The sequence below is a fragment of the Equus asinus genome, chromosome 21 (assembly GCF_041296235.1).
Source record: "Equus asinus isolate D_3611 breed Donkey chromosome 21, EquAss-T2T_v2, whole genome shotgun sequence".
Lineage (NCBI taxonomy): Eukaryota > Metazoa > Chordata > Mammalia > Perissodactyla > Equidae > Equus > Equus asinus.
In genome coordinates this window covers 10,220,273-10,234,063 of record NC_091810.1, presented here as the reverse complement: position 1 = coordinate 10,234,063, position 13,791 = coordinate 10,220,273, and the positions used below count along the sequence as shown (strand labels likewise).

Genomic DNA, 13,791 nt, shown 5'->3' with positions numbered 1-13,791 from the left:
TGAGCCTGAAGGGACAAGAGGAAGGGAAATTACTGGAATCTGGAGGCTTGGAGCTGTTGGAGAGGGTGCCTAACAGGAGCTGTGGCCATGGCATGGGAATACAGCCTTGCCAACCCATGGCTCAGCAGTGAAAGAGCAAGAGGATAAATACCCCAAACTCTCTCTCCTTATCTTCCAATCTCCTACTAATATCTGTTATTGGCCAAGTAAAACCAGAATTACAAAGGCAAGAGAGATTTGTTGCTGTAGTGCACAAAATCCAACCTTCTAGAACACATAACGGGATAGAGAAGGATGAAGAAGTGATATAGGAAGGTAAAGAGAGAGCATACATCTTACTAAGAGAGCTAGACTGCAACCAGGCCTATGAAAAAATATCCCTTGGCTTTCTTACACTCGAGGTGGACAATTAAGAATTGAAGATCCACCCTTGAATGAATATTGCTACCAGAAACATATAGAGTAACAGGTGGATCCCAACTTCTGCACAAGGCTTGCTTGTTTGCTCTTGGCTCTGTCCGTGGGGCTGAACTATTCAACAGCAATGTATGTGAGTGCTATAGAGCCCACCAGTCCCTTCTGGGAATGCAGTATAGCTGGGAGGGATGAGAACACACAGGGTAGAAAAATCAGAATGAAAAGGCCCTGTGGGAAGCTAGAGTTTGGCCCCATGAAACCAGATGAAATGTAGAAGGCCAATGTAAGATTCTGTTTGGAGCTCAGGAAAACCAAATCCATGCTAGAAGTGGAGGGTGGGAGGGTGTTTCTCAGAGTTTGTGTGAACAGGGAGTACAATTTGTGGTCGTGAATTCACTTTTGTCATCAACAAATATTTAGCGAGCACTTACTAGTAGCAAGGCACTGAAATTTGGGATACAGCAGGTGACAAAACAGACACAATTCCTGGACTATTAGTGCTTTTGGGAAGATGTAAATAGACAATTAAAAATTACACTTTTAATTGCTGTTATTATATGGATCATCTCATTTACTCATCACAAAGTAGTATAGGACTATTCTTTTTAAGCAAACTTTTAATTTTATAACACTTTTAGATTTCTAGAAAACTTGTGAATATAGTACAGAGTATTCCCATATACTCCACACCCATCACCCTATTATTAACATCCTACATTAGTATGGTATATTTGTCACAAACAGTGAACCAATATCAATACATTTTTGTTAATGAAAATTTGTCCTACTTTATTCAGATTTCCTAACTTTTGCCTAATGTCCTTTTTCTGTCCCAGTGCCCCATTGGGATACTACATTAAATTTAGTTTTTATGTCTCCTCCAGACTGTGACAGTTTCTCAGACTTGATGTGATGTGATGAAAATGGCACTTTACCTCTGTGGTCATATTTTTTCTGACCCTTTCTATCTCTCTTCTTCTCTGGAACTTCTATAATGAGTATATTGATATGTTTGATGGTATCCCACAGGTCCCTGAGGCTCTGTTTATCTTTATTCATTCTTTTTTCTTGCTGCTCCTCATGCTGGGTAATTTCAAGTTCACTGACCCTTTCTTCTGCCTGCTCAAATCTGCTGTTGAACTCCTCTAGTGAGTTTTTCATTTCAGTGACATTACTTGTCAGCTTGAGAATTTGTTTGGTTTCTTATTATAGTTCTATCTCTTTATTGATAGTCTCATTTTTTCATACATTATTTTCCTGATTTCCCTTAGTTCTTTGTCCATGATTTCCTTTAAGTCATTGTACATATTTAAGAACGTTGATTTAACATATTTGAGTAATAATGCCAATATCTGGTCTTCTTCAGGGATAATTTCTTTCAAATTATTTTTTCCCTATAAATGGGCTATACTTTCCTTTGTATGCTTGCAATTTTTTGTTGAAAAGTGGACATTTTGAGTGTTGTGTGTGGTAATGCTGAGAATCTAATTCTCTCACTCTTCAGAGGTTGCTAAAACTTGCTTGTTGAGGGCTGGAACCATCCATTTGTGACTTTTCCAAAAATTTTTTTGCAGTGTGTATTCCTTGTTGTGCATACTCATTAAAGTTTCTCTTCTATTATCTTTGTGGTCAGCCCGTGGCCTGACAAGGCTTTGTAAAAATGTCTGGCTCCCAAAGTGGGGGGGGGGGGGACTACTGCCTCTTTAAGTCCCCTGGAAGGTCTTTCAGCTTGTAGGAGTTGAAACAATGGGTGCCCACCTTTGCTGGCCCCTCAGTGATCAAAAGTAGCATCAGCACTCAGAACACACAATCCAAATATATAGAGGACAAGGTCTTTGTTGCCCAACCTGGTTCCAGCAAGCTGCACCAGTAATGAAACCCGCTGCCCCACTGCTTCCTGTCACAGAGATAGGGGGTAACACCTCATGAAAGGCTATAATTTACTGATGTTTACTAGCCTCTTCATCATGTTCTGTCCTGGATGCTGCAAGTATTCAACCAGACTCTAGAATTTCAAATATTTGATTCATACAGTTCCTGCTAGTTCAGTAGTTCAGTAGTTGTTTAGGTAGAAGGATGGATTCTTGAAGCTTCCTACTCTGCCATTTTCTGTCTCAGAATGAGGCTCACAGGAGTTCATCACTTGCCTACAGCCACAAATTAGTAAGTGGCGGAGCCAGGACTTCAAACCGGGGCCTTCTGAGTCCATGGACTGGGCTCTTAACCCCAATTCTAGACTAAAACCCACGTTTTGGGTGCTGAGATGGAGGTATCTTCAGAATAAATGTGTTTGGCACTACCATCATTGGCACTAGAATGATGAGGGTCTGCCAGATCTCTTCCCATGCTCCCACTTTTCCATCTCCTTTCCTCCAGATTGGTGGAAGAAGTGAAGGAGCTGTGCGATGGCCTGGAATTAGAAAATGAAGATGTTTACATGGCGACCACCTTCAGGGACTTCATCCAGCTACTAGTGAGAAAGCTGCGAGGAGATGACAAAGAGAGCGAGTGCGTCATTGACTATGTGAGTCCTGGGCCCTTCCATGCGGACATGGCCCTGCTGGCCCCTCCAGCATCCATGTCTGGTAGTCCACAATGACACATGGGGGAAACCTGGATGTCGAGGAAGCCAGGACCCTCAAGAGCCCACCCTTCGGTGTCCCAAACTCTGCCTGGTTACCCTGGATAGCCTGAGGATGCCACGGCAGTAAAGCAAACTCAACAGAGAGAATTGCTGTCTAAGTCTAAGTGTATGGGACAAATTCTGAATTCCAAGACATGAGAGCAGGATATTAAGAAGGAACTTTTATAGAGTACTTCTCTCTGTCTTTTTCCTAGATGGGTTTTTCTGGCAGTGGCTGCATCTCTACTGTGCCTCCAGCACCTGCCAGACCATCCTGCTGGGACTTTAGTTCCCTGGGTGGCCTCATGCCCTAGTTCTGGTACCACCACCTCTGCCATTTGTCCCTGTAGTCTAGCAATGTCAGTGGCTTCCTGCTGTTACCAACCTCTGGGTTGACTCATGGCTTCTCAGCTCTTCTATCACCTGTTCCGCTAATTCTCTGCATTAAATTCTTTTTGTTGAAACACACATGAAAAGAACCAAGGAAGAAAGAAAGACATTAGAAATGTTTTCCTATTAAAGAAAACACATGATCCTATGTATTATACTTGTATATACAGAAGTATGATAAAATAATTGCAAATCTTTTTTTTTTTTTTTGAGGAAGATTAGCCCTGAGCTAACATCCACCACCAATCCTCCTCTTTTTTGCTGAGGAAGACTGGCCCTGAGCTAGCATCCGTGCCCATCTTCCTCTACTTTATATGTGAGATGCCTGCCACAGCATGGCTTGACAAGCGGAGCGTAAGTCCGCACCCGGGATCCAAACCAGCGGACCCTGGGCCGCTGAAGTGGAATATGCAAACTTAACTGCTGCGCCACCACATTGGCTCCACAAATCTATTTGTTTAAAGACATTCTTCAAAAATTATCCCTGAGGTATTTTGGCAGGCTACCAACTCCTATAGGAATTAGCTTTGGGGTGCTTTTTTGGCTGATAGTTTGGAACAAAAGCTGATGAAGAAAGTATATGTGGCCAGGATGGACACCAGGCTGGCCTTGGGATTATGGACAAATGACTGATGAACAGATTTCAGGAGGTGGATGGCATCCCAGAGGCTCCTGCTTTCAGTGTGGATTTCAGATCCATAGGGAAGTGAGTGGTGGGCTGGTGTCATGTCTGGTGGCTTACAAGGGCCTGTCCACTGACTGGCACTTCCTGTGTATGGAGGCCAAGCAGCCAGCCTGAGGTCACACAGAGGGTAAGTGGCAGAACTGGGCTTCCAAGCCAGGCAGTCTGGCCTCAGAGTCTGTGCTTTTCACCTCTTCTTTTCACTCAGCTCCTAGAACTGCCCACATAACAGCTCCTTGGGCCAAAGAGGACAGCAGGACCAGATTTGTCAAAAGAGCTTTGAGAACGCCAAGGGCCTCAAGCCCTGGCCCCCTTGGTTGTGTGTGTGTATGCACTTGAGTTGTTGTCTGTCCATTTGTGAGCCTTTCCTGTGTCTGTCTGTGGCCGTGGGTCTTCACTGATGCTCATTTGTGAAGAATCCACACTGTGGCTGTAGCCTGTGAAACCTTCCTTCCCAGGTAGAAAAGGAAGCGAACAGGCTGACAATCAAGATGCCCCACCAGCTCTTCATTGGGGGCGCGTTTGTGGATGCCGAGGGGGACAAGACTTATGAGACCATCAACCCGACAGACGGAAGTGTGAGTGCAGGCCCAGTGCCCCCTCCCCCCTCCCCTTCTTCCGCCACGGCCTCCTCTCCCATCTGCTCCCTAACCTCCCCCAACATGGCCTTTGGGGGTCCTGGCCCAGGAGGCCTCTGCTTGGACACGAAAGGGGTGCAGTCAGTCTCCAGTCCTTCCTACAGGAATGGCGTAGAGGGGAGATATGGTGGGGCAGGGTCGTGGGGAGGCAAGAGGACTCTAAAGGGTCTTGAGTCTGCTTCAGAGACGGAGAGCAGAGTTAAACCCCTCAAGGAAGAAATGAAGGCCGTTCCCTGCCCCTCCACACTCTGACAATGACCCTAGCATGGGCCCCGCCTCCTCAAATATTCTAACACCCCACCATCGGAAAATTCTTCCTTGAGTCCCGTGCTTGTTAGACTGTCTCCCGTGACCCTCTTACATCATGACCCAGTACATGCACACTGTACTCTCACGCACGTGCACATCTGAAACAGCACTTACTCTTACAGGTGTGTCCTGATTGTTTTCTCTCCTGTCCTAGCCTATGGCATCACTCAGGTCCCTGCAGAAAGCAGATAGCACACTCAAAGTGGGTCATTTGAGGGGAGTATAAAGAAAAGGATGGGTATGGTGCGGGGACATGGATGGGGGTGCAGTCTCCTCAGGCAGGAACATCGGGAGCTGGAGTTTCAGGAACCCCTAGGAAGGAGGCCACGTGGACACGGCTGCTCGGAGGTGGGGGCCGCTCGGCTGGCGCTGTCCATGGTGATCAGCAAGCAGGTGCTGGCCCCTCCTCCCACCCCGCCTCCCAGCAGCTTCCCTTTGGCCAAGCCCAGACGTATGCTGTAGTGCAGGTGGACACCCTCAGGGCACAGAATGGAGAGTGGGGATAGGCATGGTCCACTCATCTCCCATGTCTACCCTATTTCACTTAAGAAAAACCTTCCACTCGGGACTCACTGAATTAATGGGTCTCTGCTCTTTGTTTGAAAACGCTGGGCTGACCCTCAGCCTTGTAGCTGCAGCCTGAGTCTGTCACCCTGTTTGAGCCCAGTGGGAAAGTGAAGAAAAGGCCCCTGGTATGTAGAAACACAGAACTTTCCGAAGGCCCCTGCCCTGCCCTTGTGGCACCAGCAGTCCCAGTGCCTTCCCATTGGCCGTCTGAGCCCACCCAGGTGGCCAGGGGAGCAGGTGGTGTGGGGTGTCTGTGCTTGATCAGCCCAGGCATGGCTTCATGGGTCTGCTTCACCACAGGCCATCTGCCAGGTGTCCCTTGCCCAGGTCAGCGATGTTGACAAGGCAGTGGCTGCTGCAAAGGATGCTTTTGAGAACGGATTGTGGGGGAAGATTAGCGCTCGCGACCGGGGCCGGCTCCTGTACAGGTGAGAGCCCCCCCACCACCTTCGGCTCAGGGTGAGGCTGGATGCTCGGGTGAAGGCCCCTTCTCCTGGGGTCCTGTCAGGAGGAGGTGGGATCCCGCACAGGTCATGTACCTGGGGCCTAAGGCTCAGAAGAAGCATCTTCAAAGAAGTGACTTGAGAGGCCGGAGGGATTTCACCAGAAACAAGTGGCCCTAGGGAAAGGTGTCCCTGGTGGAGGGGACAGTGTGAGCAGAGACAAGGAAGTACAAGTGACAGTGTGCTTCGGACGGGAGCCCAAGACTAGCAAAGCTACCAGATGGCCCTGGGCAGACCCAGACAGGCCAGGCCGGAGGAGGGATTGAGACTGCTGTGCACAGAAGCCAGCAAGGGCAGGGATGGGAGCCGGCCTGTCTCTCCTTGTCCTTGCTCAGCCTGGCTCTGGCTACCAGAATCTCCTGGTCTTACATTTTTTTCTTTGTTTTTCCTTCCTTTTAAACCAGGACATAAGGGGCCCTCTCCCCTTAGCTCCAATCAGAAGTCTTAGGGAAGGACTTGGGGCCACTCCAGTTTGTGACCACAGGGTGGAAGTGAGGCTCAGAAGAGAGATGCTGCTCCCCTGGAAGTGGGGGGTCCCCCTGGGGGAGGAGCAGTTGCCCGCAAGAAAGTGAGGTGATATTTTCAGGAGAAGGGAGGGTGCTGAGCAGGCGAGCTGAGCAGAACTGGAAAGCCTGGTGAGCGGGTTTCAGGAGCTCTGGGTCCTGGGGAAGCTTGCAGGCACGGAGCCTGGTGGTCCTGTGGCCCGAGCATGCTTGCCACCCGATGGGAGGCAGCCTCCACCGTGGCCTCGCAGTCAGAATGCTGTTTATTGCTATTCTATTGGCCGGAAATGCCAGGGCAGCCCTTGCTGCAAAGAACCAGCAAGAGGGGGCTGCATGGTTTACAAAACTGAATATAGATGGTGGGGATTGGGGCAGGCAAGGGCGTGCCAGCTTGCCCTATCTCACGTTAGTTTGAAGACCCTTGGAGAACCTGTCAATTTTAGGAAGCTGTTGGCTAGTGACCCAGAGCCCCTGGAGATCAGGCAGAGCTGTGAACCGTGTACACCCAGGCTGGTCGTGGTGATGCTCTGGCCCTGGAGCAGAGACCCCTGGGGTAGACTGCAGGACCCACAGCAGTGTCCTTCCCTCGAGACGCTCTGCTGCCATTTGGTGGCACATGTCATAAGAACCCCAGTAACCACAGTGACAGTGAGGGGGTGGCACCCTGCACGGCTTAAGTGGAGACCCGGCCGGGTGGACAGACATCTCAAGGCTTGAGAGCTCCTAGTGACCCAGTCCCTGCCCCGTGCAGCCTCCCAGTCCCTGTGGAGGAGGCACACCCATCACTGGCCCGGGAGGGAGCGGGACAGGATTTCCTACAGAAATGGCTGCAGAGCGTCCCTGGTTCAAGGAAGAAATAGGACCAGCATGAGTATTAGGGAATATGGAATGCATTACAGGAATGAGACATCATGCAATTGTGGGAGAAGCTGGGAAGAAGGATCCAGAAGAGAGAGTTAGAGACAGTCACTAGGCAGCCCCCAGAACTCCTGGGAGACAAGATAGAGCTCCTCAGGAGCCGAGCTGCTGGGGGAGTCTGTGGAAAGCTGTTGCCCTGTGTTCGGACACTTTCCATAGGTCCATGGCCCAGAGTCTGGGGGTGGCCTGGGCTGCTGTTGGTCAGGGGCATGCTGGAGCTCCGGCTGAGCCCACCAGGCACCTCTGGGCCGGCCCTTCTCTGCGTCCACCCTGCAGACCTGCTGGGGCGTGACTTCACTACTCCTCCCACACCTGGTGCCATGTGGGGACAGCTGGGCCGAGTTGATAGTAGAACGAGCCCACACAGCCCCCGGGCTGAGCCTCCCGAATAGTGAGCCTGGGTGATAGTTGCTTTAGAAAGAGTGTCTTGGGAATTGGGTCTGTGACTCTGCCACATCACACACACGTGTGATTGTCACACACACGTGGCATTGTCTAGAAGTGTCGGGGGTTTGAGGGATTTGGGGCTGCTCAAGGGAAAACATAACCATGAGAGGCAGTGACACGCAGCAGGCTTTGCCGGGGCTGCTTGGGCAGGTTGCTGTGGGGAAGCCTCACAGCAGGAGACCCTCCAGAGGCTGTGGTGAGGGTCGATACTCAGAATGGGAGGGATACAGGGGAACTCCTGGGGGAGCAGGGAGAGCGGAGAGGGCTCCCGTGTCCATGCAGCGTCACTCGGCGGCATGGCTGGAGTCTCTGGGCCAGGGCGCTCCAACGGGCAATGGCCATACCTGCATGGCCCATCTCACCTGTGGGAACAGCTGCCGCATGAAGTTCCTGAAGGGATGCAAAGCAGGCAGGCTGTAAATGGCTAAAAATCTGCTTGTTGGGGCTATATTTAAAATCATTGGATGTGTAAAAATTGGCACCAGTAGGCTTTCGAGCTAATGGGTTTCAGCCTGCAGTAAAGACACAGCAACCTAGGGGCCAATATACAGAGGCCATCTTTGGCTTATTTATGACACATATTTATACCTTTGGCTCCTCTGTCCTTGTAGCTGATGAAACCCTAGTCCTTGAAATGCTGGAACATGACATTTTTACTATTTGGTCTATAACTTTTCTCAAAAAGTGATTTACACCTTTGCTCTTCTTACTCAGAGAGTGACCCAGGCACTTCTCTGTTTCTGAGGTGACAGAATGACTCTGTGGCTGATTTCCTTATTCAGTCCGCAGTTTCCCTCACCTGCCTTGTGCTGCATGCTGACCACGTGCCCGGCGGTGTGGGAGATCCAGTGGGAGCAGGAGACCAGACACGGTCCCTGCCCATGTGGGAGGGGCAGATGGTACTGACAGGCTCATCTAAGTGAATGTCAGGATGTCAGGCGAGGTTTTAAGAAAGGTGCAGATATGATTGGTCTGGGATGGGCAGAGGTTAGGGTTGGTTTCCCAGGGAGAGTGGTGTGAGTTGGAGCTGAAAGAGGTGCTGGAGGTCGAGAGGGACAGTGCAGCCACACCGCACCTAATGCGGCTCCCAAAGGTCCCAGGCAGGAGCACCTGGATGAGGCCAACATAAGGAGGGGGCAGGAGGAAGGTAGAGGGTGCTGCGACCCCAGGAGGAAATGGGCAGAGCTCCAGACTTGGTCGACCAGGCACAGGGTTGGGGCTTCATCTTGAGTGTGGTGGGCAGCCGTTGGGGGTCCTGGAGCTGTAGGCAGGAGGACAGGAGCAGACCTGGGGGTGTGAGGGCCATGGTGGTGCCCATGTGCAGGAAGGAGCAGGATGGAAATGGGCCAGCAGGCTTTGGTCCCAGACTTGTCTCTGGGCGGGAGCTTCCCTGGGTGTAGGATTGAGGGCTGCTCTAGACCCAGGGTCTCCATCTTGCCCTGTCCACCCTGCCCTGGTGCATGAGACCCTCACATCAGAAAGGGGGTACTGTTCTGAAACCCAGGCTGCCCACAGCAGCACACCCAGCAGCCACAGAGGGCGCTGGGCTGGGGAGTCCTGAGGTTCAAGGAGGGCCGTGTGGATGCTCCTTGCCTTGCATCTCCCCGATCATCCCTCCCTCTCTGTCCCGGAGACGCCAACCTCGGAGCACACTCCTCTGGACCCGGTGGTGGTTGAAGCCACGTGCTTCCCCTGTTTGCAGCTGTGCAGAGACAGAGAAGGCGGCCTCTTGGGGTGGTGACCTCCTTGTTACAGAGGCAGGTGGGCTCCTCTGCAGGGTCATGTGTGAGGGTGATTATAAAGTAGTCAATCCATTGATATTTTCAAGAAGGAAGAAAGAGAAAAAGAGGACAAGAGAGAGGGACAGAAGGGCATCATCCTTACACCCATCCAGCAAAGTAAATATTACTGTTGCATCTCACAGATGAGAAAACTGAGGTCAGCACATCTGAGTGTGGCAGAGCCAGGAATGCAGGGCAGGGCCCCTCAACTCCTTGACAAAGGGCCTTGAAAGAGCAGGCAAGGCTGTGCTGGGCCTGAGCCCACCGCCCTCCTTCCCCCACACCTTGGGCAGGTTGGCAGACCTCATGGAGCAGCATCAGGAGGAGCTGGCCACCATCGAGGCTCTGGACGCAGGCGCCGTCTACACGCTGGCCCTGAAGACCCACGTGGGCATGTCCATCCAGACCTTCCGCTACTTTGCTGGCTGGTGCGACAAGATCCAGGTGGGGGCTGGCTCCTGCTCTCCACGAGAGAGCTCACACAGGTGGGCTGGCCTGGTGATGAACTCCAAAAGCAGCACATTGGTCTGCATGCTGCATAACAAATTACCACAATTTAGCGGCTTAAAACAACACCATTCATCAGCTTTCGGTTCTGCAGGTGGGAAGTCTGGGTGGGCTCAGGTGGGTTCTATGCCAAGGTCTCACAGTGTCGATGTCAAGGTGCGGGCTGGGCCTTACCCAGAAGCTCTGTGGGAGACCCCACTTCCAGGTCCATTCAGGTGCTGGCAGAGTTCAGTTCTTATGGGTGCAGGACTGTGGTCCTGAACCCTTGCTGGCTGCCAGCTGGGCTACTCTCAGCTCCTGCAGGCCTCTCTCTGGTCCTCCCCAGCGCTCCTTCCCCACTAATAGCTTGTTGTTCTCAGGCTTAGAATCCCTCTGACTCTCTTCTGCCACTAACTGGAGAAAACTCTCTGCTTTTCTGGGGGCCTCCTGTGGTTACGTAAGGCTCACTTGCATCCTCTCCCTTCCCCGAGGTCTGAGGCCAGCTGTGCTGTACCGCATTATTGCAGGCAGGATGGCTCACCACATTCCAGGTCCCAGGGATCAGGGTGTGGCCTCAGGGTCATTTTTGGAGGTTTGCCCACCCCAGGGAGACCCATGGCTTTGGGGCTAATGGCATCTGTGCCCCCCAGATTTGACCTCCACAGCTCGTCTCTTCTTACGGGGCTGAAGAGTGCTGGTGTGGCAGCGATGAGGGGGGTGGGCCACCCGGTGCCCACTCCCTGTTTGCTGCTGCATCACTGCTGGCTGGAGCTGGCCTCCACCCAGGGCCTCCAGGGCCAGCACAGCCTCTAGAGGCAACTTGGTCCCCTGTGCACCACCTTCACCGTTTCTCCACCCCAGTGTCAAAACCAGAGGCCTTACCAGTACTAGGACCAGCTTCCTGTCTGAGGACTGTGCCAGGCTCAGTGCAGCCCTGCTGGCTGCCCATTCCACCTGTATCTGAACTCCTCAGATGGTCCCGTCATACGTCAGCTGGGAGGTTTGGGTCTCCTACCCATCTGGGTAGTGGGGGCGTCAGGATGCAGACAAGACCCTATTCCTCCCTGGGCCCTAGGAGAGGGCTGGCAGCGCAGAGGGGAAGGGGAAGAAACTGGACAGCCCTCCCACTGACACACCCTGTGCTTCTTCCAGGGCTCCACCATCCCCATCAACCATGCCAGACCCAACCGCAACCTGAGCTTGACCAGGAAGGAGCCCATTGGGTGAGTCCTTGTGCTGGGCAAAGATCGGCCACCTGCCAGGCGCTTTCCAGGCAGTGCACTGGGTGGGGCGCTCAAAACATCCCCTTTTTACATATTTATCAAACAGCTGTTTATTCACCAACTGCTATGTGCCAGACATTCCAGGCGCTGGAGATATGGCAGTGATCCCAACTGCTGGAAACTCCTGTCCTCAGGGGTCTTAGATTCTAGCAGATGAAACAGCTTCCGCTTCCAGACTCCCTGTTCTGTGCCGGGCACTGTCTGAATGACTTTAGAAGTATGATTTTATTTAATCCCCACAATAACCCTATATCAGTCAGGGTCATGGTGGGAAACGGAGGGTTTACCTGAAAGATTTTGTCTGAAAAGAGCATAAGATTACCGTGCATAAAAATGAGGGCCTCCTACCCAGCACCAAGGAACAGAAAACACCAACAGAGAAAGAGCAAAGGACAGAAATGGTGCTCCACAGAAGGAGGAAGACAAGTAACCACAGAAAAGACTCACCAGGCAGTCAGGCGGCCCAGAGGCCACAGGAGAGGGAAGCGCCCTGGCCGCTGGTTGGGGGAGGGCGGGGGTCCCCCTCCACCAAAGGCAGCTCGGCAGTGACTGTTCGGGCCCAAATGTCCTCACCCAACAAGGCACAACTGTGGTGACTCACTGACACGGGGGCACAAGGAGACACGCCCAACAGCAAAACCCAGCGCAGCCAGTGCCGGACTGTAGGCGTCCCTACGAGGACGGCATGTGGCCACACGAAGGAGCGGGCAGCGCTGCGGGCACCACCCAGAAACAGCTCCAGGGGTAACTGCCGCGGCCTGGGGAAGGCACCCCGACGGCTGTCGTCTGAAAGCGCCCCACGCTGCCCTGTCCTGTGGTCCAGCTTCACTAGGCCCACGTCTGGGGGTGCAGGGAAAGGCCTGGCCAGGGGTGACCTCAGGAAGGAGGGGAGCTGCCTGGTTCAGAAGCCCAGCCGTGCCCAGCACCCAGCACCCAGCAGTCAGTCATTCCCACGCACTCTGTGCCGCCACAGGGTGGGGACACTGTGATCCACCAACAGGGACCTCACGTCTCTGTGGATGGTGGTCAAAGACCCTGAGCTTCATCGGGAACGTGGGATTGCTTCATAAGGAGAATGTGTTCAAATGTCACTTAGATCAATACCAATGAGTACAGAGGGACAAATCAGGTCTCGAAGGGCAGGCCTGCCAGGGAGGGAGGCTCCTGTCGGGAGAGTGGGCTGTGGCTGCAGGAAAACCCAATCCTTTAGGCCACAGGGAGTGGTGAGGCTGGGGGGACGTGGCACTGACTCCAAGGCAGGGGTCCCCACCCAGGCTTCCCGGTGCCAGGCCACCTTAAGCTATGGGGCGAACAGGAGAATTCTTACCTGGTGCTAAGAAAGAGCAAAGGCCAGATCTTTGTGATGTTCATATTGGAAAATACTAGAAAATTTATATGAGGCCATCTCACTGCCCCTCCCAGCGTCCCCCAGGGCTTCTGGAATGAAATCCTACTCCTGACTGTGGCCGCTCTCAATGGGGGCCTTGTGCCCCTACCCCGTCCCCTCACAGTGCTCAGCTACAATGGCCTCTTCCAGGACCCCCAGGCCCTCCACACTCACGTCCCCTGCACATGCACACCCACCCACCCCCACCTCCAGTCCCCCGGCTGCTGGTCATCCAGCCGTCAGCTGTGTCATGTCCTCCTCCCAGAGGCCAGCGCCCCAGGTCAGCGCCCTCGCTGGTCTGCGACCTCCTTTTGTTCTCTGTATGACACACACCTTTGGAACTGATGCTGCCAGTGCACACGGGTCGTGCCTGAAGCGCCTCCAGCCAGCGTGCACCAACCAACGCCCCTGGCCAGGGCCTGGCAACCCCCGGAGCAAAGCCACAGCCGCCTCATGGAAGGCCCTCCCCTTCCCCCATCCTTTGGCTGCACACTAGCCCAACATCCTTTGGAGCCAGAGGGCTCTCTACTGAGAGGAAGGTGTCACCTCCCACTGTCCAGGCACACTGCCCCTGCAACCCTGCCGCTGTGAGGAGTCACCCCACGGCAGTGCCCAGGGACCTGGGGCACAGCAGGACAGTGCCCGGGAGGGGTGCCTCAACAGTGGCTGAGCCAAAGTCCTGAGGTTTCCGACTAAGAAAGGCCACCAAGAATAGGCGAAGCAGGGAGGCTGAGGAAAGAGCGTTCGTCCCATTCCCGTGTCCCACACCCCTGCTGGCTTTGACCCCATAGCAGGGCCAGGGCCAACTCTGCAGACCCCAGTCCCAGGGACCACAGCCTTTCCCCTACATTGGCCAG

The 13,791-nt window shown here is 53.1% G+C and overlaps 1 protein-coding gene across 2 annotated transcripts in view; it reads left to right on the top strand.

The window, feature by feature from the left end:
• Positions 1-13,791, top strand: part of ALDH1L1 (aldehyde dehydrogenase 1 family member L1) — an 81,134-nt gene that overhangs the window by 46,921 nt on the left and 20,422 nt on the right. The window contains exons 10-14 of one of the 2 annotated variants that reach the window (XM_014846088.3): positions 2,794-2,941; positions 4,571-4,690; positions 5,927-6,054; positions 10,072-10,222; positions 11,417-11,487. In XM_014846088.3, coding sequence (XP_014701574.2) covers positions 2,794-2,941; positions 4,571-4,690; positions 5,927-6,054; positions 10,072-10,222; positions 11,417-11,487 — 618 coding nt within the window. Of the gene's footprint in view, positions 1-2,793; positions 2,942-4,570; positions 4,691-5,926; positions 6,055-10,071; positions 10,264-11,416; positions 11,488-13,791 lie in introns of both variants that reach the window. The other variant, XM_070493339.1, reaches the window with a different exon arrangement.